The following is a 27,946-nucleotide window of genomic DNA, read 5'->3' as shown; positions in this document are numbered from 1 at the left end:
ATATATATAAATATAAATATATATATATATATATAAATATATATAAATATAAATAAATATAAATATAAATAAATATAAATATAAATATATATATATATATATATATAAAAAGCTACACACTAACAAAGCAGGCAACTTTAAATACAGAAGGGGGCGGGGGGGGGAGCCACCACAATCATGACAGAATCAAGACAGACTCTGGAATTCAAGACACTTTAAAGCAACCCTGAGCAATATGATCTAACCACAAGCAAGCAACAGTCTCAGTGCAACACAATTACCATTTTATTCCTTTTGTTCAAGTGGAAGGGATCCTTTTTGGAACCAATAAAAATTCAAAAGGCACAGAAGCAAACATACCATTTCATATTTAAAAAGACAAGTTCTGTAATTGAACAATCCTTATTAAAATATTCAGACTTGGTCAATCCAAGTTTCATTTGATCAGCTTTATAAACTGGAGCCAATCTCTGAACATCTGGTGTTATTCCATTTGGCACTAGAGTACCTTATCTATTTATTGCTCAGCATTCATTAATGGTAAAAATTAATGCCAAATAGATGGACAAGTGTCATTCAACTGCCATGAAAGGAGATTGGAGATCACACCCACACCCAGACAGCTAAGTATAACAAGTTTGATTACTCTAGAACAGACAGGGATATGTGCTTGGTCAAGTTCAAGTTCTTTTCACAGTGAATCAGTGCAAGTTCAAAACCCACATTAGCAGAACCCCATACATAATCATTAATAAGGCTGTTTAGTGAGGAAGCGGCTGAACATGGTGTAGGCTGCTATGGGCTTATCAGTGGGAACCATGTGACCAGAACCCTGCAGAGTAAGCAAAACGTTAATGCAGTATAACCATGCACTGATCACAGAAACAATGCTTAAATCAAGTAAACTTGCATTAGCACTACTGTTGGGTCTATGTTCAGTACAGTCAGCTAACTACCAGCTTTAGAATAGTCTTACCTTGACAGTTAGGAAAGCCAGGTTGGAGAACTCCTTGACAAAGCCGCCCACCTGCTGACTCTTGCCATTAAAGAAGAGCCATGTCCTGCGTTTCACTTGAACCTGCCAGAGACCAACTTACAATAAACAGCCCAGCAGAATGGACCAGAAGATAGGAAGTGGAATACAAGTGGTAATGAATCAGAACCTTACCTGTTGCTGAAGGGATTCAACAAACCACTCGTCTCCTAGGAAATTGCAAGCCATGTCCACGTCTCCATTGTACACCAAGATACGGTATTTCTGGCAAGTTCAGGCAGACGTTCAGTCATTACACAAGAAGTGTAACGATTGATTTGTCTGCAGGTAGCAACATGCCACTCACAGCATTTAGCTGATGCCTTCTTCCAAAGCAACTTAATTATGACTGAATTGTATATGAACAATTGAGGGTTAAGGGCCTTGCTCAGGGGCCCCAACAGTGGCAGCGGTAGGGCTTCAACTGGCAACCTTCTGATTACTAGTTGAGTACCTAAACTGAGCTACCACCCCCCATAGGTCATGACTAGTCTTTTATAGGGTCTATAAGGTTGAAGGTGATGTTCTCTCATGTTAAAAAAGTTAATTTAGATGGTACAACAGAAGTTAGACCCATCTTCCACTTAGTGTAGTCCTGGATTACTACTCTAGTTAAACAAAGTTTGTATACATTTTATTAGTTTTGCAATAGGCTAATGAGTTGTTGCAGCATTACAAGCCATTACTGGAATTCTGTCTCATTGTTCAGATATTTGCACTGTGTTTTTTGTTCCTCACTGTAACCCTTGCAAAAAGATTAAGTGAGTTTTGGCTCACAAGGCCTTTAGTGCCACTAAATTACGTACCCAACTGCCACATTTTGTCTAAAAGATGAAATAAATGTAGCCCCTCCCTCACCATTCCTCCAAGGAGCTTCAAGTACTGCTTGGTCACATCCATGTAGAGACGCTTGTAGTTCAAATTCACCACAGCACTGTTTCACATACGTCAAACCATCACGTCCTATAGATTAGTACTCGGATTGTCATTTTGCACCCCCCCCCCCCCCTTAAAAAAAAAAAATCAAGCTCTTGATTGCTCCATATACTCCACCAAACATGAATAAAATTGACCAAAACAGGTAAATGACAGCTTGAGAGCTCCAATCTCCTTTAACTACTGAAGTTACTTTTAGAAAACACTGATCTGTAATGTAGACCTAGACAGACCCTCTGACCATCAGGGTATAGTTCATCTTCAGTAAACTTTTTAAAGTAAAGACTTAAATCTTCAAACACAGTAAAAAGTAAGGACTTCCATCTTAAACCAAGCCTTTGTATTTCATGAACAGGTTTACCTGGTGGAAACAATTTTATATCAACTCTTTCTACATGAAAATATTGTCTGGGAAGCTAGAGAAACATGCACTAAAGTTGTTTTATTCCTTTACACTCAAACAAAATGGACCTAGCTCTTAGTAACCCACCTACATATTTCCCAGGCAAGTGCATCTTGAGAGATGTGAAGAGCAGACTTGACATAGGGATTGTTGAGGTACAGGGAAGATGGTGTAGAATTAGTGCAGGGAGGGTTGAGCTTCACTGATTTGAATGCAGGGGCCATAACTTGCAGTTTCTGCCAATGAGTCCTTTGTCAGTGACTGCTCAGTAGTCTCAAGTGGATAAGCATTCCAAATAAGCACAAGCCTACACACATTAGGTCGTCAGGATTAAAACATTGTATTAATTTGCGAGTTATTACATACCTGGTTCCAGGAGACAGAAAACTCATGTTCGATGAAGTTGTTACCCAGGTCATAGATCACCAACTGGCCATTTTCTTCACTAACATGTGAAAACAGTAGAGGGAAAATTGCCTACATTCTCAAAGCCAAAAGTATGGCATTTTTTAAAACATACTTTTAAAAAGTTAAAGAATATAAATGAGTACCTTTTGCTGAATTAAATCCGTTGTTAAAAGCTCATTTTAACATGTTGTACCCATGAGCTACACTGCCCTAGAATTACTTTTTTTAAAAGTAAAAATTTGCTCTTATTCAAATAAGCATCTTAATTTTATTAAGCATTTCCAGATTCAATTAACTTAAAAATCCATTCCACAGAAGCCATCTTGGATGTTGAATGATGACCACAACAGTTCAAAAATTCACACAAATGAAGCGTCTCACCCAGGACCTTGACCCAAATAGGGCAGATTCTCACCTCATGGTGGAAACTCCTCCAGGACATGGAGCATACAGGTTATACATGTTCAGTCCAGATCTGTAGACAATATTCGCCACCTGCCCTACCTAAAATGAATGAGACATGTAATGTTACATTAAGCAATGACCTCCTCAATGGAATCATTCCCACTTTATAACATTTAAGGCAAGAGGGAGAGAAATGCTTACGTTGTATGAGCATGTACGATCAGTACTATTATAAAAGTTGCATTTTCCATCTTTGCAGCAATTTGTCTGCAGATCAGTCCATAAGCTGAAACAAATGAGACATTACTACCATATCTTTGAGTCAGCAATACACCTGAAGGCCCAAGAAAATGCATATTTGAGAAAATGCCTTTTTTCTACAGCTGCCAAGGTGGCCTCGGAGTTAGTTCCCAGTCAGATAGTGGCCAGATTCGTAGAATATCATTCGATTGGAAGTTAAGAAAACTATTGCAAAACATCCAGTTCATAGGAACTCCACTTGTAAACAAATGTGCACCATTTTCTGTTAAATACTAATGCTTGAGAGAAACACCTTGTTCCAAGCAGTCCATGGTAATATGCAAAATAGACCAGCGAGTTGTCATTCAGCTCATAGCTGGACATGCCATTCCCAACAGCTATACCCTAAATGAAAGACACAAAAGTAACAGGCACATATCTTAAAATCCAAGTTTAGAAAAAACAAGACACTCAAACTTCTATCCACTTAACATGAAAGTCCAGACAGACACAGACACCTAACCTGCAGATTGATGCTGCTGTCTTCCATAACTCGCTCAGCCAGTGTAGGGATATAAATGCCCCCATAGCTCTCTCCAGTGAGATAAAACTCATTCGTGCGGTACTCTGGAAAGAGCCTGAAGAACTCTTTCAGGGCCAAATAGTTGTTCATTGACACCTAAAGAAAATGTGGAAACCCAACTTATATTTTTATTCATTATAAATAAATAAAAACCAAACCAACACCTCCCACATACAAACTAAAGTAATATTTGATAATTTACACATGAACATAATGGGCACTTTTACACATGCTTATAGACAGTCACACACACATACTCACACATTGTTTTGCATCGAACTAGTGCTGAAGTCAAACCTCAGACAAATAAACTATGCACTCCTGTTGCAGTCTTGCACATTATCCTACTTGCTGCTAGAGTACTGTACTAAACCAGCACTGTACCCTGAACTGTTCTGGCTGCTACCGGTGACTGCTATGTTCATGGTAGCATGTCACTGATTGCTATGCACAACTCGCTTTACATATGCCCAGTACTGTGTACTTTACTAAATTGCACTGTCTACTCATTTTGTATTTGTTCTGTCCTGTATTTATTATTGTTTATTTAATGACAATTTGCACTATATTGGACCGTTTGCACTTGTGTAGCATGTTGTCTGTTGCACTGTTGTACTTATGTTGCACCAAGGTCCTGGAAGAACATTGTCTCATTTTTGTTGTGTACTTGTATATAGCTGAAATGACAATAAAACCTCTTGAACACACCTCTGTATCATTTGTGGTATAGTTCTTGTTATCAGAGTAGGAAAACCCGACACCGGCTGGCGACTCCAGGTATAGCATGTTGGCAATCTGAAAATAACTCACTTGATCAAGTAAGCATTACATGGGTGAATATGAAATTAAATTTGCTGTTCAGTCCCTAAAGAAAATTTATTTTTATTAGATGAGGATGGCAATCTTAAAATGCACTGGCTGTAAAACCTGTTCCATTAAATCACACAAAAATGTGTGTGTGCATGTGTCATTAATAGAGAAGGTTTTACAGTGCACATAAAAAAAACAGATTAAATTACATACCATATTCCAAGAATAAGGATTGTAGTTTAGAGAATTGCCATCATTTTGGATCTGTAAAAGAAACAATGACCATTTAGTCTGCAGACTAACTGAAGTAGCTTTGTCAAGGCATTCTGTGCAACTACTGGAAAAAGCCACTGGGTATAAGGAAGTTACTTTAAGTCCCGTTGAGAAATTTAAAGCAGCTGCCTTGCAAGTGCTCATTAGAGGGTTCCCCAAATTAAATGCATCAAAATAGAATGCCAAACCAAGACGCAATACAGGTTCTCACCAGAAAAGGCCCATGCTCGGTAAGCAAGCCATCCAAGGAGCTGCATCCTGGGCCCCCATTTAACCACAGAACCACTGGACTGTTAGCTGGGTCTTTCTGAGACTCCACAAACCTAAAGGAGGTTTACGGCAGCATGTTGATAACTACAATAAAAGGACGAAGATACTCGACTTTGCCCCTTGAGGGTGAGGCACAACAAGAAATCATTCTGTATTCCACAGTAGCAAAAATACAGCTGTGGATGATGGCCCACTGAAACCTCAATCGATGAAAAAGCTGAAAACTATAACAAACCCACCAGTAGTGGAGGTGCTCGTTTTCTGTCACGTGGAAATATCCAGAGTACTGTTTGAAGCTGGGCTGTTTTGGAAGTCCGGGAAGATACTTGATCTCATCTGCTTCTGGGGCACCAAACACTCCCATCGCCCCAAACAGCAAACACACCACCAGTAGACGCATCGGTAGAATGGAGCAAGAGACTCGTATTAGCAGTCTGGAATAAAACAGAAAGACAAAAAAAAAAAACAAAAAAACTGTTACATAAAGAAAAATAAGCAAACAAAAAATACTTTAGCATGAGTTTGGAAATGGCAGTTAACTTGCTGGGTATATTCGTTGTCTCAAACTAACCTAGATAAGATAGCTAGCTAGCTAGCTAGCTACCGAAAGAAGTTAACCTAGTTTACCTACAGACGACTAGGATTTAAACAAATAAACTTAATTTTGAAATTATAAACGCTTGAGTGAAACTCACATTGTGTGCTATAACTAGACAACGACCAAACACATCCTGTTGTTCTTACCGTGCTGTGACCGCGTAGCTGGAAACTTATCGCACTTAAGTAAAATCACAAGCTCATGTGACATGGTTCCCGTGATCAAGTCACATTACTGACACAACCTTCCCAACTCAAAATAAAAGTTAAGATTTCTTTAAACGTTTTTAAATACATTACTTTTTATAAACACAAATGGATACATCCATTTAATATAATACTAATAATTTCTGGGTTCAAAATAGTCATTCATTAATGAGAATGTTTAAGTTCACTGAGAACACATTTAGGACTTTTTTTCTGTACTTTGGGAGCTACTTCCTTCTACAATACATCTCTAGCGTTAAGTCGGTTAACTTATACTTTCGTTTGCGCAGTTTCACGTCAAGACCCGAGTTACGATAACGTGGGATACCATAAGTCAACAAACGAACTATTCATGATAAAGGTAAGGAGCCTTTCTTCGCCAGTACAAAGTGGTGAATTTAAAACGCGCAATCCAACCCTACGATCTCACTGATTAGCAGACTACGCTTTAGCTAGTTGGCTAAAGGTTAACGCGGAATTAGCTGGCCAGCTAGCTAAGTGTGTTTAAGCCTATATCGCAGTTAAGGTTGTAAGCCATAACGTTGAAGTGTAACCACGAATATGTAGCTATCTAGCCAAAGCGTTTTTGCGATATTAATAATCTAGCTATCGTTAAATGGCTACAGTTGACTTTGGACTACTTGGACAACATGGCGTCTGACTCCACGATTCACTTGTCTGCTGTCTGTTCGTGAAAGCTGACCTAGCTAACGCTAGCAATATTTCCCTTTATATCTTCCGTCGCGAGTGTTATGTCAGTCAACGATTTTGCGCATATATGGTACAGATAGGGTTGCGAAATAATTTTCCATTTTGGGTAGTTTTATGATGATTTTCCAACAGAGAGCCAGTAATACGTTTGCAAAATGGCCGGACTTTCTCAAATGTTCATTCTGCCTCAATGTAATCCGTAGTTAACGTTCGTGTAGATTTATCATCACTCTCAGGTCCTTAAAATCGTCAAGCCACGGTCGATCTTTTTTTAACCGCTGTCTTTCTGCATCACTGTAAGCTAGAGTCGTTATAATGTTTGATCTTTAATTGTGGGACTTTATAATATAAACTTTACATTCGTAAATCGTTTGAATAGTAACAATCATAAACAGTACCTCCGACGTTCATGAAAAAGCGCAAACAGTCCGTTAAGACGCTCGCCTTGAAAACGGGGTCCGTGTTCTCTTTCTCCTGTTGTGCGAGATTCATTTGATATTTGAAATAATGTCAGTCTTTGAATTTAAATTTGATTAATACAGAGGCGGGTTTCCACTAGCAACTTAGCCTAAATCGCTTCCCGTGAGTAAAAATATATTAATCATTTAATTATCACACTCTGCGTCACTACTGGATGTACAATGCAGATTAATGACTATACAGCCCCTTTTAAACTTTTATTTCTATTGCTTTTAAACGCGTCTGTGATTTTCAAGTGAGCCACCTGTTATTGGATCGTCATGGTTGATTTGTAACTTGTAACCAGTTTTATTTTCTTTCAACTCCAATTTCATTCTTTGATGAAGCTATCTTTCGTACCATCACCTCAGGGTTTCATAAAGAGACTTCTTCAACTTGGAACATTTGGGGAGCATTTTCATATTTCCCCTGTCACTGCCACATTTTGGATTCTGTTTTGGATGATACCTGTTTTCAGGTTGTCCCGTCACTGGCAATGATCTTGCATTTATATTTATTTAGGTGCTCTATATTTTTGTGGAAACACTGGCCACAACTGCCTAATCAAGACAAGGAATGGTTGGGTATTGATAAATGCACGAGTCGGCTGACATTTCTTAAAACCCGTTGCATGTTTTCACCCTCAGCATTCCAGCAGGCGTTTTCCTATAAAACCATTTTGGGGTAGACACCAAGTCTGACACAGAGTTAAAACTTAGTAGTAGGCTGTTAATAGAGATGTGCATATTAAACATCTTTCTGCTTGAGTTTGTAAATGCAGGAGGCCTTTATGAAATAGTTCATCTCATTTTCACTCTCATCGATCCTTCAGTAGTGCAGTGATATTTAATTTCTCCCCAAATGTTGCAAAAACACTTCAGTGTATTTTATTTTTCCCAGGCATTTTAAATCTGTGGAATTTCTCTTTTCTTCCTCTGTGTTGATGCCCTGACATTTTCAGGACCTACGGGAAAAATTAAAATTTTTAAAGAAAGTCCAAAATTTCCTATAACACAACCTGCGAGTGAGCAAGCAGGCACTAGGAGCAGAAACTAATATCGTCATGACGCACAGAAGAAGTCGAAGTGGAACTCCGCCTTCTTATGGCACCAACAGCAATGATCCTCGCGACCTGGAGAGAAGGATTTTTGTCGGCAATTTGCCCACCGCACATATGGCGAAGAAGGATATGGAGGACCTGTTCAGGCCATATGGGAAAATTCAGGGTTAGTAGCCAATGTACGCCTCCAAGACTTAAGGAATAATGGAATTTGGTTCTTGATTGACACTGGGGCCTCTAAAAAGAACATGGGTGACCTCAAAGTTCAGTTAAGAACTGTAAGTTCAGTAAAGCACCAAAATGTAATTTGGCTGTGAAGCCTAAGTGGAGTGGTATTGCAGTTTGTGTGATTGAGGAACAGTTTTGGGACAGAAATCTATGTTTTCGTGCATAAAACTGTTCCCTTTTGCAGCCTTGTCCCTGTTTCGTGGGTATGGATTTGTGCAGTTTGAACGGGCGGAGGATGCGGAAGCGGCTAAAGCAGGACATAATGGTCGAATTTATAGAGGTTATAAACTAGGTAAGGCCTTCTTAGTGCAGAGACACATCCTTTATTTCCCTTAACTTGCACTGCAAACGTGATGCGTCCCTTAAGTTTACAAAACTGGCAGAGCAAGCATTTAACCTTATTTATGATTATACATTTTGTTTGTTACCGATTGAACAGCACTTTGATGGGTTTTTACTTTCGTAAACGGGTAATTTGCCATATTCTGTTTAATTTTCAGGCAGTTACAATTTCCACATTGCAGTAATACATGCAATAAATAGATCCTCATAAAAGATCTGTTCTCAGAGGACTACAATGGGCTGAATACTTGGCACAAAATTGTACACTAATGAATCAGGTGTCTTAACATGAAGAATCATTGCTCACATAGGATGGTAGTGTTTTTTTCCCCCATGTAGTCTTTTTTCATTTCTGAAAAAAAAAGTGGATTTGAAGCACATTTAAAACCAGCTGAAAAGGAAACACCCTAATAATGTTTGGAATGGCACTTAAATATGTACTTAAAACACTCTATCTGTCCTTATTTATATTATGGGCATTCATTGTCTTGAAGCCTTTTTTTTTTTTCTTTAAATGACCATGTTAAAATATGCTAAGTTAGTTGACTTGGTGTTAGCTGACAGTATAATCATGTTAGTTTCTGAATTTCAAATGATTTCTTCATAATTTTGCACTAATTGTAAATGTGAAGTTAGCCGGTGAGCAGTTCCTGAACGTCGATGTCATTTCAAATATCCTGATTATTGTTTGCCCTCAGTTACTATGGTATGATTTAATTTAGTGGGAAAGGTGTCAAATGACAAATCTAGAGAAAATGGTCTTAACTCTTTCATTCTGAGTGTAGCCTAGATGTGCTATTGAAGAGGGCTGTTTTTTCAAGATTCGAGAATCTTCGTTTTTCAGTAACTCAATATAAGCATCATCTTGAAATGCGCAATTATTTATATTCCAAATTTTTGCTACCCTTTTAAAAAAATAAGATGAAGCTGTTGGACCTTTCCTTTTAGTGGAGAGACACTGAGCTCTAGTCACTTTTTTTTTTTTGGGGTAGTTTTGTTGAATCTTTGGATTGGTCTGTTTTCAGATGTAAATATGGCAGCGGAGAGACGACAGAAAGCCAGGTCAAGTCCTCCACGCAGGTAATGTATTGTTGGGAGTCTGAGTATGAAGATTTTGTGAAAGCATTACTTTAAAAAAATTTTTTTTAATTTATTTTATACACCTTAAGGCACCTTTTCAGTTTGGAGCAAGCAGCAAAATAAATTGCAGGCAACAGGAAATTCGTTAAAATTCACGGATTTCATATTCAAAATGTGTTTTTAGTTGTTTCAGAACTTGCTGAAATAAAGTTGAAAGGGCAATTTGAGTCTATTTCCCTTGGTGTCCTTGTCTCTTAAGCGTGTGTTACTCATTCTGTTGAGTTTATGCTGTATGCACAAACGGCCGTTATGTTACAGTAACTGCGTGTTCGTGTTTTCGTGAATTCTTGGGTCAAAATATTCCTCTGCGGCTATGGCCAGCATAAAACTAAAACTAAAAAGCTCTCCTTCTCTTCTACAGCTCTGATGTCAGTAAGCACTAAAAAGGGGGTGGGGTGGACTACGTTTTAGCTCCATTAGGACCAACTACATAACAGATTGCATAAAGCTAAGCCAGCTGTTGGCTTTTACATGAAATAAAATGAATTCATCTCCATTCACAAATTTATTTTTTGTAGCGTCTGCTTCTTCACGTCCTGTCAGTCGCACGTTATGTCTTAAGAACAACAGTGGTGGATTTTATATTCCGTGGATTCAATGATTGTCGTATTCAGCATGTGAATGTACTTCTCACTTACGTTTACAGCATTTAGCTGACGCTTTTTATCCAAAGCGACTTACAATTATGACTGAATACAAATTGAACAATGGAGAGTTAAGGGCCCAACTTGGCAGTGGTGGGGCTTGAACCAACAACCTTCTGATTACAAGTCAAGTACCGTAACCATTGAGCTAACACTACGTCTCAGTCTAATTTGATAACATTTTGAACCATAACTTCAGAAACAACATGTTCTGGTTTAAAGTGTTGGTTTTTTTCCTCCATATCTTGAATTAGAGGTGGGGGAAAGGTCTCTAATTTCTGTAAGGAAATGTTTTATTTATTATTGGACATCCTTTTGGACCCGTTAGGCTAAATATTGCTACTTTTGCCTTGCAATTTTTCCTCGTTTCTCAGCGACACCAACAACTCGTAAATCCACTAAAGAAGTTTTCGTTTTCTATACCTGAAAGTTTCATACTTTGCAGTAATTGTTTCTGGCACTTTGTTCCGTCCATAATACACATGTCTCAATGATGCATAAATTGCCTGTGAACATCATTTAAAATCACCTTAGTGTGAGTATAAAAATTTATTTGTAGCTATAAATAACATAAAAGAACACATCATTTCATTGCATTTCTTGAACTAAGCTAATGCCGCTTCCTTTTGCCATTTCTTAACTAGTCATTATTTGCCCGTCCAGGCCGCCTGCTTACGGGGATGGCAGAGAGCCCCGTCCCCGCTCCAGATCCCCAATTCATGGCCGAGATGTCCGCGACCACAGGGACGCCAGAGAGATAAGAGAGCACCCTCGAGAGCCGCGTCCCGGACCACCTCGAGATCAAGATGATGGACGCTACAGGACCTCGGAGGGCAGAGAGAAGGATCCCAGAGATGCTTCTTACAGGTAGGTGACCGTAAAAATGCTCCCTTTCACGTGGACATTCATTATCGAGTGCAGGACTCTGTCCTAGACTATACATTCTTAAAGCTCACTGAAAATGCTGACATGTATAATATGAACCAGTTAGCAATGGGGTTTGCAGTCTGACCACAAGTTTTTGATTCATTCTTTTTTTTGTTTTATTAATTTTCTTGCCATTGCAGAGATGATGGTTATGACCGCTTTTACCGTGGTGAGTATGACCCCTACCGCAAGAAGGAAGATCTGTATGCAGACCGCTATAGGGAGCCCTGGAATGGAAGGAGAGAACCAGAAGGTTGGCCTCCTCTGAAATTACCCCTTCACCTGCCTTTCTTAGTAGTGATGAACAAAATTGTTGTTAGTCCAAAAGTGGCCTTGTTGAAGGCATGTTGCTGAAGGCTTATTGTCCGTGTGGGTGTGCAGAGGAGCGGGTCCGTCCTGAGGAGCGCCGGAGAAATGAACTGTATCGGCAGTACTATGAAGAGCTGCAGAGACGCTATGATGCAGAGAGGCCTGTGGATTGCTCTGTTATTGTAGTCAACAAGCAGCAAAAGTACGTCCCCTGATTTGATAATGTATAAAATGCGTCTCATTTTAATAACTTGGGAACATTTTAAACAGTGGGCTCCTCAGTCTAAATGGACCCCTTCTATGGTCATAACCAAGAAATGTTGCAGAAACAAACCGTGTTTGATAATTGCGGCAAGACTGGACAATGCTTTCGGTTAATGTGTATGTTTCTCCTGCCACGATGCCATGTAGGGAGTATGCAGAAACGGTGGGTCGAAAGGTGCGGGATTTGGGCATGGTTGTGGATCTGATCTTCCTCAACACGGAAGTTTCCCTGACCCAGGCTCTTGAAGACGTGAGCCGGGCTCGCACTCCCTTTGCCATCATCATCACCCAGCAGCACCAAGTACATCGTTCCTGCACAGTGAATATTCTCTTCGGCACGCCACAGGGTACGAGAGCTGCGTAGCTTGATGACCTATAATAGCCGTTCATTTATCTAGAATTCAGTAAGCTAATGGGTTTTGCTGTCTGTAAATTCAAAGCCAAGCTTGTGGAGCCTTCAGGGAGATTATCATTTAAATATGTCTGAAATGACAGACATCTTTGAGTCACTTTCTGGTTTTCTAGCCTTATGGAAAAGCTGGGTGGGGGAAAATGATGAAATACTTTTTGATTGTTGTATCCCAGAACACAGGAACATGCCCATGCAGGATGCCATGGTCTTGGTGGCCCACAACTATGACTCCTTCAAGATGGAAAACCGCGCCAGGGAGCGGGACGAGATTGCCAGAAAAGCCGCCAAGATGGCCGACGACGTGCTGATGAGGGAGCACGAGAGAGAAGGTCATCCGGTTTCATTACTGACTGCCATCACACTGCTGTCTGAGGGCAGGTATGTTCACAAAGCTTTGGAAAATGTTTGTAATTACTTGTAGTTAACAGATTGTTTGGATTTTATTTGTTTGTTTATTTTTGATTTAAGGTTCCTGACTCCTGATGAATTAACAGGGCTCATTAACTACCTGCAAGACAAACGTGATCGTCTGGTCCAAGGTAGCACAGAATCTCACCTGGGTAAGCTTAAGCAGAAGGTTTTCTGGTTCCAGTTGATGAAAGTAGAGAGCAGAACACTGTCTGTACTGTAGTACTGTATTTTGTTATTGACTCCAAATAATCGGAACTTGTTACTATCGACTTTGAACCACTGGGAACATGGATGTTGATGCAAGCTAATATGCTACCCTTGTAACAATATGTGTAGTTTAAACCCTGCATCAGATTTGCTTTGTTGCGGTGCATGGGTCATGTCTAAGATGGATTTCATGAAGTACTTGCTCTTTGTCCCTTGGATTTAGCTGGTTTTGTGCTTGAAATGATTTGTAGTGGCCCAAGCGTAATGTACACAGAAACAGGTCTGCATTTGGCAAAATGAAAATACCAATTCAGAGTTCCCCAAGTGAAATTGTTGTTAAAGCAAGACTGTTTCATTTCTCTTGTATTCTTTCTGTGTAGGACCTCATCCATCTGCTGTTCCAGTTACCCATGATCCGCAACCGCCCAGCCAGTCTCTTCCCCCTGCCTCCCACCAGGCACACCCACTCTCCACACACCCCATCCACTCCACCCACCTTCCGCCTGTGGCCACGTCCACCACCAGCCAACAACAAGAGCTACAGGCCAAAATCCTCAGCCTGTTCAACAGTGGCTCAGGCACTTCTGCAGCTCCCAGTACCGCTGCAACCCCCCAGTCCCAGGGATACAGCTCCACCTTGGGCCAACAGAGCACGGGACTTTCTTCCTCTGTCTCCAACCCAGCTATGCCTGCGCTGGCTACAGCTCAGCCTCAGGGCATGCTGAGTCCCCGGCTGGGCATGAGGCCCCCTGCTGGACGCATGGCTGCACCACAGAGCCTCCAGAGGCCTGCTGTCAGCACAGGGACAGGGATTAACTTTGACAACCCCAGCGTGCAGAAAGCCCTTGATACGCTTATTCAGAGTGGGCCAACACTTAACCACCTGGTAAATTCCGGGAATGTAGCAGCAGCACCCAGACCAGGCCAGAGCATGGGCCAGGGCATGAGCCAAGGAATGGGCCAGGGCATGAGCCAAGGAATGGGCCAAAGCTTGGGTCAAGGAATGGGCCAAAGCTTGGGTCAAGGAATGGGCCAGGGTATGAGCCAAGGAATGGGCCAAAGCTTGGTTCAAGGAATGGCCCAGGGCATGGGTCAAGGAATGGCCCAGGGCATGGGTCAAGGAATGGCCCAGGGCATGGGTCAAGGAATGGCCCAGGGCATGGGTCAAGGAATGGCCCAGGGCATGGGTCAAGGGCCACCACAGGTGTCCCACTATTCCCGGCATTATTGAGACCTATGCACAACCTTTTGATTAGAGTTTTAGTTCTTGCAATTTTTTTTTTCTCCCCTAAATGTTCTATTTCTTATTTGGTAATGTGATGACAGACGTTGTTTTTCCCCGATATGTACAAAAATTAGTGACTTTGTTTTCAGTGGTACCAAGTAGAAATGTAATGGATGTAAATCTTTTCTGCAGCATGGCAAGTCTGATCTCATACGATTTGAATATTTCCCTTATTTGTTTTATATAAAACTTACTTGTACATATGTTGTAATTCAATAAATAAGTTTTGTGACAACTTTTGCTCTTCTACATTGAAAGGGTAGGTGAACTGAAATAAAGACTTTGTACACATCAGTAATAAAATGGTATTAGTTTATTGCATTTTGTGCTGACGAATCTATAAAATGGAATGGGAATTTGCCAGAAGCCATAGATAAAGCATTTGAAATGTAAAACTACATTTTTCCTCTTTTGTACCATGAATCACAATATGTAATACTTATTTATCTCTTTAAAATATTGAAGTTACACTGACACAAAAAATAAACACTTCAGCACTAGCTATGTCTATGTACAGAACCCATTCCCACCCTAGCCCATGTCCCCTAATGCTTTTGGTGCATACGTACATCGCATGCATACACACGCATACATACACGCACATGCACGCGCACACAAATGAAAAACAGTGAAACAGTGATAGTTGGTCTATACCAAGGGAAAAAAATAATAAACATCTAATATTCATGTTTAATATTTGAAAATCTTTTTTTTGTCTACATCCATCCTCTTTCCAACATTCACACAAAATGTTTTGTGCATCACTTGTGAATCAAAAACAAGCTTGAACGATTCAGTCTACTTATGTTGGGGTATAGGTCCTTACAAAAAAAAAAAAATCCTTTTAATTTAGATTTAAGGTTAGGGATTAGGGTTTATTTTAACTAGTTGAATTATGTAGTTTAGAAGCTTATAGAAGAACCTCTGTACTGGAAATGATGTGCACACACACAGATTATATATATATATATATATATATATATATATATATATATATATATATATATATATATATATATATATCTATATCTGAGTCTTGAATCTAAGATTTAACTTTAAATCTGCTGCACTATTTACTACTTGTACACTGTATGGATTAGAACTAGCCTAGCTATGTAAATCAATGTTATTGACAGATGTGACTAATGGTTAATCTTACCATAAGAAATACATGAATCTGGATTTTAAATGTCTTTCACAAATCGAGCTCAAGGCTAATCATAATATAGGCCTTTAGGCCATGAAGTCAGCAGAATTTAATGCCGTGAGATAAACGAATAAGGAAAAAAGCAATTACCCTTCACTTACATCTGCATTTCCAAGTTCAACCATCCAGCACCATATATCATGTTATACGTCTATTGGGGCTCAGATAATATATAGCTGCCAATTGGTGTTTTTGTTTAAGGCATAAGTAGAAATCTATGGAATTAACACAATGTGATTTCTGACTTCATTGGACCCTCAAGCTTATTTTTAATTCATTAAAATGATAGATTACTACATACAAAATATATTTCCAAGTCAACTTAAATACACTTTGGTAATCTGTTCATCTGCTGATATTTTACCTCTGCGATAAAAGTAATGTAGCCTCTCTTTTTTTTGGCTATGCTAACTATATAAAAAAAAAAAACTCCAGTAGCCAACACACTCATTTACCCTAGATAGCCTACTGATTTACCTAAAGCATTTGTACACAATAAGTTACACAGCACATCTTATAAAAATAACACATTGGCAGTTAAAATAATCAAAACAAAACAGAGCGAACGCAATACCAAGAACCACAAAACATTTGAATATATATAGTTATATCTGCTTGTTCAGAATAATGTGCATGCATTGAGTTTGACAACAGACCTGGGCCCTGGCTCTGTTAACCCTGCTTTGGTTTCACTTCACATCTGGAACCTGAAATCTAGCTAACGCATCTTTAACTGACAGTGCTTGTTTGTAATATGTACTTAGCTCATAATTTGTTCATAAGAAATATATGCAGAACACAAAGCCTACCAATCTTGATCAAGTTCTAAAGACCAAGTGGGGATGGGGCACTAAGGATGGAAAGAGATATGCTTCATCTGCCAACAGTACCCAGCTACACCCAATAAACTTGCAGCTACTATCACACCTCAGAAACAAGGATGGATTGTTATCCAGAGCCCTTTAAACTCTTTGTGTGACCATGTAAAGAATACCAGTCCATTAAAATATCTTTGAATCAGTATTCTTCTGAGAACTACTGATGGAATGTTGGATTTGTCACTTGCTACATATTAGCCTTATCCCTCTCTGAACATCCTCTGATGATGCAAGCGACAAGGAGGGCAGTGCCGGATGGACACGCTCGGTCCAGTGCTAGTGTTAACAGAGCCACGCCCAGAGGTGGAAGCGCTTGTTTATAATCTTTGATCAATAATTAGATTTATACTGCAATCACCTTTGAATACAGTGTTTTGAGGGGAGGGAGAGGGGGAGGGGTCAGGATGATGGGTGATGGGGCATTTTGGAATGGTTGTGTGTGTGTGTGTGTGTGTGTGTGTGTGTGTGTGTGTGAGATGCACAAAGGGGATGGGGGACAGACAGGTGAGCCAAGGGCAGGAGTTATTATATTTATATGTTTGTTAAAAAGAACATAACATCTTTAATTTTTAAATCTAGTTCTTATACTGTGTTCTTTAGATTGGAAAATGGAAACAAAAAGTTTGTGATTAATGTTAAATAATAAAACAAAACAAAAAAACCCTAAAATTTAACCCTATATTATACAGCAGAAACTATGATGATCAGGTAGTATGTAACTGCAGAGAACGTCTGTCCAGTCTGCAACCTCGCACCATAACCTCAAACGACTGATGCCTCTATGACTGCAGTACACACATTTCCACTAGAAGGAGCTAGTTATCAAAGCTGAAATGATCCAGCATGCTCAGACTGCAAGGTGACTTGAACGACATTGTCACCACCGTAAAGAATGTTAACCCTGTATAAAGTGCATTTCTGTCTCAGCCACCATAGAACAGATGTGACGTACACTCCTCTAGCATACAAAGAGCACTGATGAACGTCATGGTCTAACAGGACCATGCTCAAAGCAGACACAGAGTAAGCAATCAAACTATAAATGTAATCACACACACACACACACACACACACACACACACACACACACACACACACACACACACACCTTTCCCCAATAGAACATCTGAATCAATATTGCACGTAACATTTTAAATAAAATAATAAACAGAAAAAAAGATTCCATACCACTGTTAAAAGCATCCTCGTGATACAACAAAGAACAAGTACACTGAAATCTAGTGTTTCCAAACAGCATTTGTTATACAAAGCCAAATATACATCCAAGAACCATTCATACCACAGTTTCATCCTAATCTAATTAACATGGATCTGAATAGCAAAATACGACATGGAACCATAAAATGCATCCAAACATTTTGTTATGCTGTGTCCACCCGTGATGCTCCGAGACACACTTACTGCTGATTTAGTCTTTGGTGCCCACTGGCATCACGAGTTTCAAGCAGATGCCTTTCAATTTTGCTCCTACCCTCTACATACAATGCACAATAGAAACTATTGAAACGAATATTCACACATAGACCATGCAAACAGTAATAAAAAATACAAATAATCTGAAATCATCTGTTAAATTTATCTTCTTTTTTTTCTCGACCCAGTTCGTGGTCGTCTTTTTCATAAATGCGTGGGACGGCTCAGTCTACGCAGGCAGAACGCTTTAGCGAAAAAAAAAGCGACTCGTACACACTGCACATCGTCACTGAAAGCAGAGTGCATGCGGTGGCTCAGAGTGAAGTGTGCGTCGTGTCCGTCTCTCGTTAGATCCCCTAAAAAACAGCCACGTGCGGGCGCGCTTCGTTTCCACTTTGGACGTCATCAGTATAACACCGTCAGGAAGCTGGGTGGTTTTAGATCAGATCAGCTCAGCTTCGCCTTTACGACTGATTGTTGATTATATCTTCGATGCAATAATCACCAGCACTGATATGTATTTTTTTTATGTCTACCCTCCACACTACTATTTTGAATATATAGCTTTAAATATTTGTTTTTCTTCTATGTACATACACACAATACAAATCCATCTAACCGTACTTTAGCAGCATTCACAACTTAGGAGAGGTTTTCATAATCTTTGAAACAGAAAATACTGTTATTTGTAGTTTCATTAAAGTACTATACCTTTATCCTCATATATATCCCACATGTGCCCATGTGTGACCATAACAATTCTGTTCTTTGAATGCAAACAAAAATATACTATAGCTATGACTGCTATTTATGCTGTGAAAATTATGCAAAGTAAAATCCACATATATAAAATATATGCATACAAAAATAAATAATGCAATGATTACAAGATTTCCCAATTTCCTCTATTGCACAATCCAGTTTTAAAAATGCACACTGAAATGTTACTTGTCTATAATGTTTAACCATTTGGTTATAAGCAATCTAAAAAGTGTTGTCAAGAACTCTCTCAGGTACTCAGATTACGTTGCATACGACTGACACCAGTCTGCATAGAGTTGGACTTAATTCCTCTCGTCTACTGTCAACTTCTGATCCTTATAGACTACTTCTATGTTAACTTGAAGTTCTTTTTAAAAAAATCTGTTTTTTATAGTTTCCTTTTTAATTTATATGATGCAAACAATATATTATATAGCACAAATAACATTATAAACTGTTATAGATACTTTAAATAGAGAGATGTCTGTAAATGTAACAAACATTTATGTTTTTCTTTTTGTAAAAAGGGGGAAAATCCTGTTAAATCCACTCTCACAGATGGAACACACACACACACACACACACACACACACACACACCACATATGCAGGCACTCACTCATGTAATGAGTCCACAGACTCATTAAATCACTTTGTTGCACAGTGGCTGCCAGTGCAGGTTGAATGCTTGTGAAAGGGGCTACAGTACAGTGTGGTCTGCTTCCAGACGCCATAACGATAAGCCTAAAGCCATCCAAAAGCCTTTTTTGGAGCTGACCCTGTGATATAAGAACATCTCCTTACCAGAGGCTTGGTTAGTGAATTCAAGGAAAAAATACTACACCAATAGTTCTCAGTACCTCAAAGATTGTACACTATTTACACTAATCCGCTAACATTCAGCTGGACATGACCAGCCTCACTCCTCCTCTAGTCATGCTGTCAGCAATGCTGATTAACAGTGCAGCTTTCCCCTCCTCGCTCTCAGACAGCAAGTCACAGATCTTCCCACTCTTGTTTTTGGCACATGTCATAGCTGGCAGGGCACAGCTAGCCAACATCCAACCAGGAGATGTGAAAACAATGAGGAATTTATGGAGGAGCGCAAACAAAATGACAGAACTGTGCCAAGAAAATGGAGTACACCCATCCCCCACCCCTAACTGCCCTTAATGGACAGTTTCCCCCGGGGTATGCCCCCTAGACAGACACAAATTTCCTAGAGCAGTCTGGAATTATTTTCACCTCAGTTCCCTCCAGGTGAGGCCGCAGAGGACCAAAATTGTGGAGGTGACAGAGATGAGAGTCCTTCTCCTCGGCAGCCGGGCCAGCTTGTGACAGATGAGGCTTATTGGAGATCTGTCCATGCTGTGATACCAGATCCCCCAGCCCAGCCGTCAGGAGTCCATCTCGGAAATACGTCACTCCCTCACAGTGATGGAATGAACGAAGTATCCTTTGCTTGTCTGGCAGCTGTTGTTCGGGCAAGTTCTGTTTTCTTGTACATAAATAAATGCAAGAAGTAAAATGAAAATAAGGCCCTAAAGGTAACAGACATTGCCTGACCTGCCTGCACCATTGCAACTACCCTTGAATGTCTCCTAATTGGATAAGAAGAGTGACTGGCTAGACCTGGGATGAAGGAAATTTCTGGAATGCAACCGATACTGACATCATTAGTTTGTCCTCATAGCATACGTGGCATTGGACTCAGGAGGTGAACTGTGGGTCACCAGCTCACAATAAACACAGACTGGGAGTAGACCAAGAACATAATAAAACTCATTACCAGATCAGACTAAAGGACCTTTCTGAAGGCAGGCTTAAGAGGGTGTAGGAGTAATATTACACGCTCTGTGTCTCTGGTTTGGGGTGGGGTTGGCGTCATTGTTTCTTGGGCTATTGCTTGGGGAGTCTTTTGAGTTGGGTGTGTGAATGTGTGGTTGGAAGGGTTTAAGGTCTGGGGGGATTGTGGGGGTGAGATGGGGTGATGCAGGCTGGTCTTTCAAGAATAGATTGTGATGACCTCACGACCTCCACCACGCACAAGGAGGACCCGGTTGAGACCCTCAGTTAGGACTTCGAGGAACTCCATGTCTGGGAAAGGGGTATATAGTTAAAGAAGCAGTGCAGATATGCTGCAGCTACTAAAAATACAGTTGTTTCTGCTTGGGACGCAGGGACAAACACACAATCGCAAATATATTTGCATGCAGACAGTGAAAGCAAAGGATACAGTTCTCATCACCATTCCTGTTCTTGGGTGGTCCAGGCATGTTGAGCAGGACCAGCTTGGCCTCCTGGGATTTCTTTACAATCTCACCATTGAGTCTGAGAGCAGTGTGCATGCGCCTGACGTTGGACTGGTTTCTGAACATTGGGGAAAGAATGACAGTCAGTTATTAGACCATATGTGTACCATCATAGCCTTTTCGATACATATGTGTGAGAGACAGGACTGAATACTCACAGATTCTCCCATTCTCTGCAGCATGGAAAATGAAGAAATGAAACATAAAAAATAACAGTAAGCACAAAAAACTACTGAAATCCTCCATCGATTTTTACTGAGAATCATCTGCCCAATTAAAATCTTGGCTTAAAATGTAACCCAAATTTATGCCTTGAAAATAACATTTTGCCCAGCAGATGGTGCTGTAGCTCAAAGTCACTGAATCCTGTGCACTTTTTTAAAGATCTGCTGACTGAGGGACAAGGAGCCATTTTCTCATAAGCAACTACACAGGTGCCTGGTGTCATTTTACCCTGATGCGCAGGACTGTGAAGGGCTCTTTACAGCTCAGTGGATGAAACCCCTGCTGTCCATCTTTAATCAACGGGTAGCAGTAAAAATAGACATGGCTGCGCACGTTTGTACTCACGGCTTCATGCTGAATAGGTCTTTGATGCCCTCGGTCACGCTGAGCCCTTTAGGCTTGGCCTGGTCACCATCACACTTGGCTTCGGTCCAGGTCATCTGGACCACTGTGCCAGGGGTCTCGGCTTCAGCAACTGGTGACTGGGGCGTGGCCGGGGTGGGCGGGTTCGTGCTTTTGTCGTGGATGAGCTGCTCCTGCAGGGGCGGGGACATAGCAACATGTTGAGAGGAGGTGGGTCCAGGGAGGGGCATGCACACAGAACAGTGCGAGCACAGAGAAGGAGGCAGAGGGAGAGAATGGTTATGCCAGAAGAAGGGAGAGAACTATTACACCAAATGCAAAAGAGAAGAGAGATTGAAATTAAATAGACAAAGAGAGAGAGAAAGGGGGTGAAAAATAATGAAAGAGAGAGTGAGAGAAGCGAGAGAGAGAGAGAGAGAGAGAGAGAGAGAGAGAGAGAGAGAGAGAGAGAGAATGGAAGAGAAAGTGAAAGGATGAGGGTGCAAGAATAACCAACCTAGTCATTAGGCCCCACAGGGCCCTGGCTTGATAAATGGACCCCATGTGGGTTTTTTTTTTTTTTTTTTACCTTTCTACATTAAAAAAAAAAATTCAGATCATCAAGGACATGGCAAAAAAAAAAAAAAAACTATCAGAAGCAGATTCAACTGTAAAACTACCAAACTACAACCAACGTGCACAATACAGATACTGGTCTATTAGCATATGCAACACTATATTAGGAAGTTGTATATTGTAAACCACAAAGATCACACATCAGATTCATATTTGGGTTTTTTCATGATTTGCTACAAGGCCTGAAAAGCAAGAGCTGAGTTCATGTGCATGACCGACTGTGTAAAGTGTGATACAGTGTCAGCTGTTTTAAAGTATGATACAGGGTCAGCGATGTAACGTTTGATACAAGGTCAGCCATGTAACATTTGATACAGTGTCAGCCGTGTAAATGGTATATTGTAAACCACAAAGATCACATATGAGATTCATATTTGGGTTTTTTCATGACTTGCTACAAGGCATGAAAAGCAAGAGTTGAGTCCAGGTGTATGACCCACTGTATAAAGTGCGATACAGTGTCAGCTGTTTAAAGTATGATACAGAGTTAGCAATGTAACGTTTGATACAGGGTCAGCTGTGTAATGTTTGATACAGGGTCAGCCGTGTAACATTTGATACACTGTCAGCCATGTAACGTTTGATACAGGGTCAGCCTTGTAACATTTGATACAGGGTCAGCTGTGTAATATTTGATACAGTGTCAGCCATGTAATGTTTGATACAGTTTCAGCTGTGTAATGTTTGATACAAGGCTAGCTGACTGTCAGTGTGGTACCTCTTCTTCCGGTTTCTCCTCCTTGCTCCCGGAGGCTGTCTCCTCAGTCACGCTCAACTGCGTGGTGACCGCTGCTGGATTCTTGCGGCGTATCGACCCACGGGAACTGTCCGTGATGCTTTGGATCTGAGAGAAGAATGGTCAGATACTTCAGTTTCTGAAGACATAACTGATGAGTTTCTGAGCAGATGCTCCAGACTCAGTACTGGCTCTGGTTCACTCTGCAGTGGACATCTTAGTGATATCTTTGCTTCAGTCAGTTTAACTTGTGATATACTATGTGCACCGAAGCAGATGATAGAGCAGGGAAATCGCTAAACCATGCAAAGGCATGGAACTGCTGCTCTATGACTGTGTCCTATAATATTAATGGTAGCAAAAACACTTATAACAAAATAAGGACTGCTTCACCTCAGGTGTACTTAAGGCATCACATGAGCTTCCATTGATCCACTTATGCACCTCTCCTGAGGGACAAATTAGTCTGAAAAGCTAGTTGGTTTAGTTTGGGTTGATAATCACAACATCTGGAAGTGTGTGTGCGCTGCTGAGGGCGTCAACTGGCGCTTGCCTCCCGCTCACGCTCCGTCTTGGTAAGGTTGATCTGTTTGAGGATTTGAGAGCGCTGTTCCATCATCAGTGTCTTCTCATAGGTGTAGGCTGAGATGTCACTGTCATGCTACAGAGCAAGTATGAGTGGAAGAGAAGAGAAGAGAAGAGAAGAGAAGAGAAGAGAAGAGAAGAGAAGAGAAGAAGTCATCAGAAACCAATAACAAGCAAAAATGAAGTCCAAAGTCATTTTCCAGCCTGGAGGGAAAGCCTGTAGACAGAGATGACATGAGTGTGAGCCTCACCATCTCCACCACCTCCACCTGGGCATCTAGGCGCAGGTGGTAAAGGAAGGTGGTCAGATCCTTCTTCATTTGAATGGAGTTGTCATCCATCTGGGCTACAGTGAAAATGCGCATCTTGCACTTCCTCCATACCTTTAAAACACACACACACACACACACACACAGTCCAAAATACATATCTGATATTGTTGCAGGTTAAATATACACTGATCACCTACTTTATATACACTGATTTGCTACCCACATGGATAGGGTTACAGACTATATCTCTTCTGTTTGCTGTGTCTAATTAGTGACTGCCATTCTCTGTATCAGTAACCAGTTTCTGACCATAGAGTTGCTGATGGCTTATATATCAACCCAACACCTGTTACCATGTCAGTGTCACTGCTGTGTGGACAAAGGTTAGCATTTGGATAGCATTTGGTCAGCAGTGGTCATATGAACCAGAAAGTGAAAAGGTTAGAGAATGCCTGTCAAATAGCTCCTGAGGGGCTTGTGAGTGCTCCTGCACATCAGACTATGCAACAATAAAATAGGTGTATGTAATAAAGTGGCCACTGACTGCAGGTGCAAAGTAGGTGCTTTGAATAAATTGCACAGGTTTGCTCTGGCTACCAAGACAGATGCCTCTACTTCATGCTTGTGAGGGTATCACAGTAGGACGGGTGTCGCCATGCTAACCTTGTGCTGGCGCAGCAGGAAGGGCAGGAGCATCAGCATGCCACCATCGTGGACGATCCACCACACGTCGATGTGCCCCTCGGTGAAGCGCTCACCATTGGACGGGAACGCTGCAGTGTTCTTGGCCACCAGCAGTGCCTTGCTGGCGGCCGTCGTCTCTCGGACCAGCTCTGTGAGGTGGAGGCAACATCTCATGAAGGGTGTTTTACGCTCGGCAAAGCACATTTCCCATCCACACCTTGGGAAGCATGACTTGGATTTTTGCAGGTCGAAAAAGATGTTATTCATTAAGAAAGATGTTCTTCCTTAAGGAAGTTGTCAGTTATATATATGGCAAAGCTCTTTATCGATTGATTCCTTCATTTCATACCAACATGCCAAAAAAGCCAGAGCTTACTTATTTGTAATTCAACTTTATAATTATTTATAATGTGCTGTGTGCATTTCCTCTACGAACTGATGGTGCATGCAAGCGCCTTTAGCTTTTAGCCCCAACAGGACAGGCATCGGGGCACGTAACTGGACCCTGCAGGCTCACCGATGAAGTTCCTCCACAGTTGGTGGTCCTCCGCCTGCTTCCAGTTGCGGGGCCAGCTGACCAGCAGAGTGTTGTGCTGGAGGCCTCCCAGGCCACTGGCCTGCACCAGGTGGGAAGTGGCATCGCGGATGTTGGACGAGACCACCACCTGGCAGAAGCCCTTCACCTTCTCTGTCTCCATGAGCTTCTTCAGTGACTGGGAGAATCAGGAGGAGACACACAGAAAAGTGCATAGGGGTCATGACATCTACCAATCCCATGGATACATTTGTGTTATTAACGATAAGACACATGAGAAGATTTTTGTGTAGTACGGTTAGTAGATCATTCCTTTTGCTTTTGACATTTTACTGGTTTCTCCAGTAACCTCACAAACAAGTATTTTCTGTGGGAAGACATGAAATCATTAATGTACCTTACATCCATGTAAGTGTGCGGTCTGAAGACATGTAATGATTCTGTACGCGCATGTGTGCTACCTGTTCTGCTTGCTGGGCCTGAGGGTGATTGTCCAGAAAGGTCCCAGCCAGGGCAGTGCCCACTATTGTGAGTCCTTTCCCAGCCTTCAGTTGACTGGTCAGAGACAGGAGGCGGGGCTGCTCAACATTCTGCTCCACATCCACACTGACCAGCACCAGGATCTGGGGCCTGAAAAGAGAGAGAGAAAGAGAGAGAGAGCGAGAGAGAGAGAGAGAGAGAGAGAGAGAGAGAGAGAAGGAGAGTAAAGACAGACAGAATCAGAAAGATAGAGAGAGGTGGAGGAATGGTAGCGAAAGGACATAAATAGTCTTCATGTGTATTTCTGTCCTCCTTTCTATGACTAATTTAGAATGTCGGGCAGTTTAGCCTCAAGCAGTTGGCTAAAAACAGGGAGTGTAAGGTGCATAAAGTGATGCTCGTCCTCATGACATATTAAAGGCTCTCAGACAGGTCTTGCCTGTGGCCGTAACCCCACATGCACAAGCGCGTGTGTGCCATGCTCACCTCCAGTTCTTGGTGTGCGGCGGCCCTTCCTCCAGCCTCATGAGGGCGTAGCGAGCCGCGCTCAGGGACACCCCTCGGATCCCGTCGCCCCACTCCTTCTCCGCCCTGTCAGCCGAGCAAAAACCCCAAGCCAAGTTAGCAGACGCCCATGGACACGCGCAGCTTTTTTCAATGACCCTAAATCAGCGAGGCTGTAATCCTCTCACCGATTTCTGCCCACTGGCTGTCCCTGCTATCTCAATCCCCCGGATTTAGGTCATCCACACAGCATGACTCGCAATGAGTTTAAAAGGAAAGACACTAAATAATTCCAATCCTGGACTGAGCTCCACCTCTCCCTGGCTGGGAAGATTAGACTGAGAGCAGGACCCCTGACGCATCAAATGCCAAAAAACCAATCTGTCTCTCCCCATTGAGGTCGTGCTCCACTCACCCCCGGAACTCGATATACTTGTAGATACAGCCGGCGATTGCCATAGCAACAATGGCATAGTACCAAGAGCAGATGAACATGAGCGAGAGACAGAGGCTCATGCCCAGGAACGACAGAGCCCTGCAGTGAGAAAGGGAGAGAGAGAGAGAGAGAGAGAGAGAGAGAGAGAGAGAGGGAGACAGAATTTTTCAGTGGTTCCCTAAAACAGACTGAATCTGTCAATGACCATAGTGTTGACAAGTTGCCGCCAACGAGTTCTGCAGGTGTGTGTACTGTGGAGTTGTGGGGAGCCACATGCTAATGGGACTTGCTGGAAGACAGAGACTGGCTTCAACACATGCTCTGCCTCCCCAAAATGAAGGCGCAGCACTGCATCTCCAGCCAATCCTGTTGCTTGAAAAATCAGGGCTACTACCACACATTACACAGACGTACCTGGTGCATAGTAGCCTGTGTCTTCCATAATGCAATCATCTAACATCTATTATGTCTGCGTGTGTGTGTGTGTCTGCCATGCATACCAATGGTAGAACTTGAAGCGTGGTCTCCAGTTGGGGGTCCGTAGGAGAGTCTGTAAGGCACAGGCCAGGTTGACAAACATGTAGCACATCAGGAAGAACCTGTGAGGAGGAAGGAGGTGTTAAGAGCACAGCCATGCAAAAGCATTCCTCCTGCACTGAGCTGCTCAAAGGAACAGTGTTTACATGGAGAGGATAGGTGCAACCGAGTCCAGAGAGGCGATGAGGATTCCACTCTCACAAATAGAGGCAGTCAGGAGCAGGGCCCATGTGGGCTCCCCATTTGCTTTGCCATGGCCAAATACCTGTTACACACACACACACACACACACACACACACACCACAGGGCTTATAAAAGAAGGAATACTGTGATTGAGTGCGGCTTGTGGCTGTGCATGCATGTGTGTATGTGTGTGCGTGTGTGTGTGTGTGCGTGCGTGTGTGTGTGCGTGCGTGTGATATGCTCACTCTGAGGAAAGGAACTATCCCATCCCTGGCTATGGCCTGCAGGAGACGTGGGGCGCCTGTCAGGCTCTGAAGCCCCGCCCCACAGGTGGAGAAGAAGGAGCCAATGACGATGACCCAGGGTGACGGCCATGCCAGTGTCCCTATCACCAGGTTCCCCCTGACTGCCTCACCAAACCTGCCCCACCACACACACACACACACACACACACACACACACACACACACACACACACAAATAATCAATAATCAACCTGAGTTCGATTATCACATGAACACTGTTGCAAAAGCCATTCTCAGTTAGTCAGTGTAAACAAAAAAATGAATAATAGTAATAGTAAATAATAATAAAAAATAGTAAATAATAGTAACAAAAACTAGATTTGATTCTA

The 27,946-nt window shown here is 41.6% G+C and overlaps 3 protein-coding genes across 9 annotated transcripts in view; 1 reads left to right on the top strand and 2 right to left on the bottom strand.

The window, feature by feature from the left end:
* Positions 1–261: 261 nt before the first annotated feature.
* On the bottom strand, positions 262–6,216 carry ctsa (cathepsin A). 3 transcript variants are annotated; one of them, XM_027000605.2, is made up of 15 exons: positions 6,106–6,216; positions 5,601–5,795; positions 5,303–5,414; positions 5,032–5,082; positions 4,717–4,803; positions 3,949–4,104; positions 3,739–3,830; positions 3,387–3,471; positions 3,196–3,284; positions 2,739–2,817; positions 2,460–2,608; positions 1,892–1,967; positions 1,169–1,258; positions 977–1,078; positions 262–832 (listed from the first exon to the last, which is right to left on the bottom strand). In XM_027000605.2, exons 2-15 carry the CDS (start codon positions 5,759–5,761, stop codon positions 749–751), a joined length of 1,413 nt encoding a protein of 470 aa, XP_026856406.2. In that variant the 5' UTR covers positions 5,762–5,795; positions 6,106–6,216; the 3' UTR covers positions 262–748. The 3 variants fall into 3 exon arrangements, with proteins under 3 accessions (XP_026856406.2, XP_026856405.2, XP_026856407.2); XM_027000604.2 differs by having other exon boundaries at positions 6,057–6,163; XM_027000606.2 differs by lacking the exons at positions 1,892–1,967; positions 2,460–2,608 and having other exon boundaries at positions 6,057–6,163.
* Positions 6,217–6,303: 87 nt separating this feature from the next.
* On the top strand, positions 6,304–14,867 carry ncoa5 (nuclear receptor coactivator 5). Of its 3 annotated transcripts, XM_027000601.2 has the most exons (11): positions 6,304–6,526; positions 8,297–8,561; positions 8,808–8,915; positions 9,991–10,045; positions 11,413–11,616; positions 11,817–11,929; positions 12,058–12,187; positions 12,397–12,596; positions 12,835–13,039; positions 13,130–13,221; positions 13,660–14,867. In XM_027000601.2, the coding sequence occupies exons 2-11, from the start codon at positions 8,399–8,401 to the stop codon at positions 14,508–14,510; spliced, it is 2,121 nt and encodes a 706-aa protein (XP_026856402.2). In that variant the 5' UTR covers positions 6,304–6,526; positions 8,297–8,398; the 3' UTR covers positions 14,511–14,867. The 3 variants fall into 3 exon arrangements, with proteins under 3 accessions (XP_026856402.2, XP_026856403.2, XP_026856404.2); XM_027000602.2 differs by lacking the exon at positions 8,297–8,561 and having other exon boundaries at positions 6,311–6,526; XM_027000603.2 differs by lacking the exons at positions 8,297–8,561; positions 8,808–8,915 and having other exon boundaries at positions 6,311–6,526.
* Positions 14,868–16,181: 1,314 nt separating this feature from the next.
* slc12a5a (solute carrier family 12 member 5a) overlaps positions 16,182–27,946 on the bottom strand; it is a 113,826-nt gene continuing 102,061 nt past the window's right edge. For all 3 annotated transcript variants that reach the window (XM_027000666.2, XM_035524458.1, XM_027000667.2), the window contains 15 exons: positions 27,558–27,732; positions 27,275–27,393; positions 27,092–27,190; positions 26,571–26,690; positions 26,138–26,242; positions 25,633–25,801; positions 25,154–25,349; positions 24,616–24,785; positions 23,932–24,063; positions 23,649–23,756; positions 23,078–23,203; positions 21,727–21,917; positions 21,315–21,329; positions 21,081–21,214; positions 16,182–20,941 (listed from right to left, as the gene is read on the bottom strand). In XM_027000666.2, coding sequence (XP_026856467.2) covers positions 20,850–20,941; positions 21,081–21,214; positions 21,315–21,329; positions 21,727–21,917; positions 23,078–23,203; positions 23,649–23,756; positions 23,932–24,063; positions 24,616–24,785; positions 25,154–25,349; positions 25,633–25,801; positions 26,138–26,242; positions 26,571–26,690; positions 27,092–27,190; positions 27,275–27,393; positions 27,558–27,732 — 1,951 coding nt within the window. In that variant the 3' untranslated portion in view covers positions 16,182–20,849. The remainder of the gene's footprint in view (positions 20,942–21,080; positions 21,215–21,314; positions 21,330–21,726; positions 21,918–23,077; positions 23,204–23,648; positions 23,757–23,931; positions 24,064–24,615; positions 24,786–25,153; positions 25,350–25,632; positions 25,802–26,137; positions 26,243–26,570; positions 26,691–27,091; positions 27,191–27,274; positions 27,394–27,557; positions 27,733–27,946) is intronic.

This window comes from Electrophorus electricus, chromosome 3 (genome assembly GCF_013358815.1).
Source record: "Electrophorus electricus isolate fEleEle1 chromosome 3, fEleEle1.pri, whole genome shotgun sequence".
In the NCBI taxonomy this organism is placed as follows: domain Eukaryota; kingdom Metazoa; phylum Chordata; class Actinopteri; order Gymnotiformes; family Gymnotidae; genus Electrophorus; species Electrophorus electricus.
This window is presented reverse-complemented; position numbering and strand designations above follow the sequence as displayed.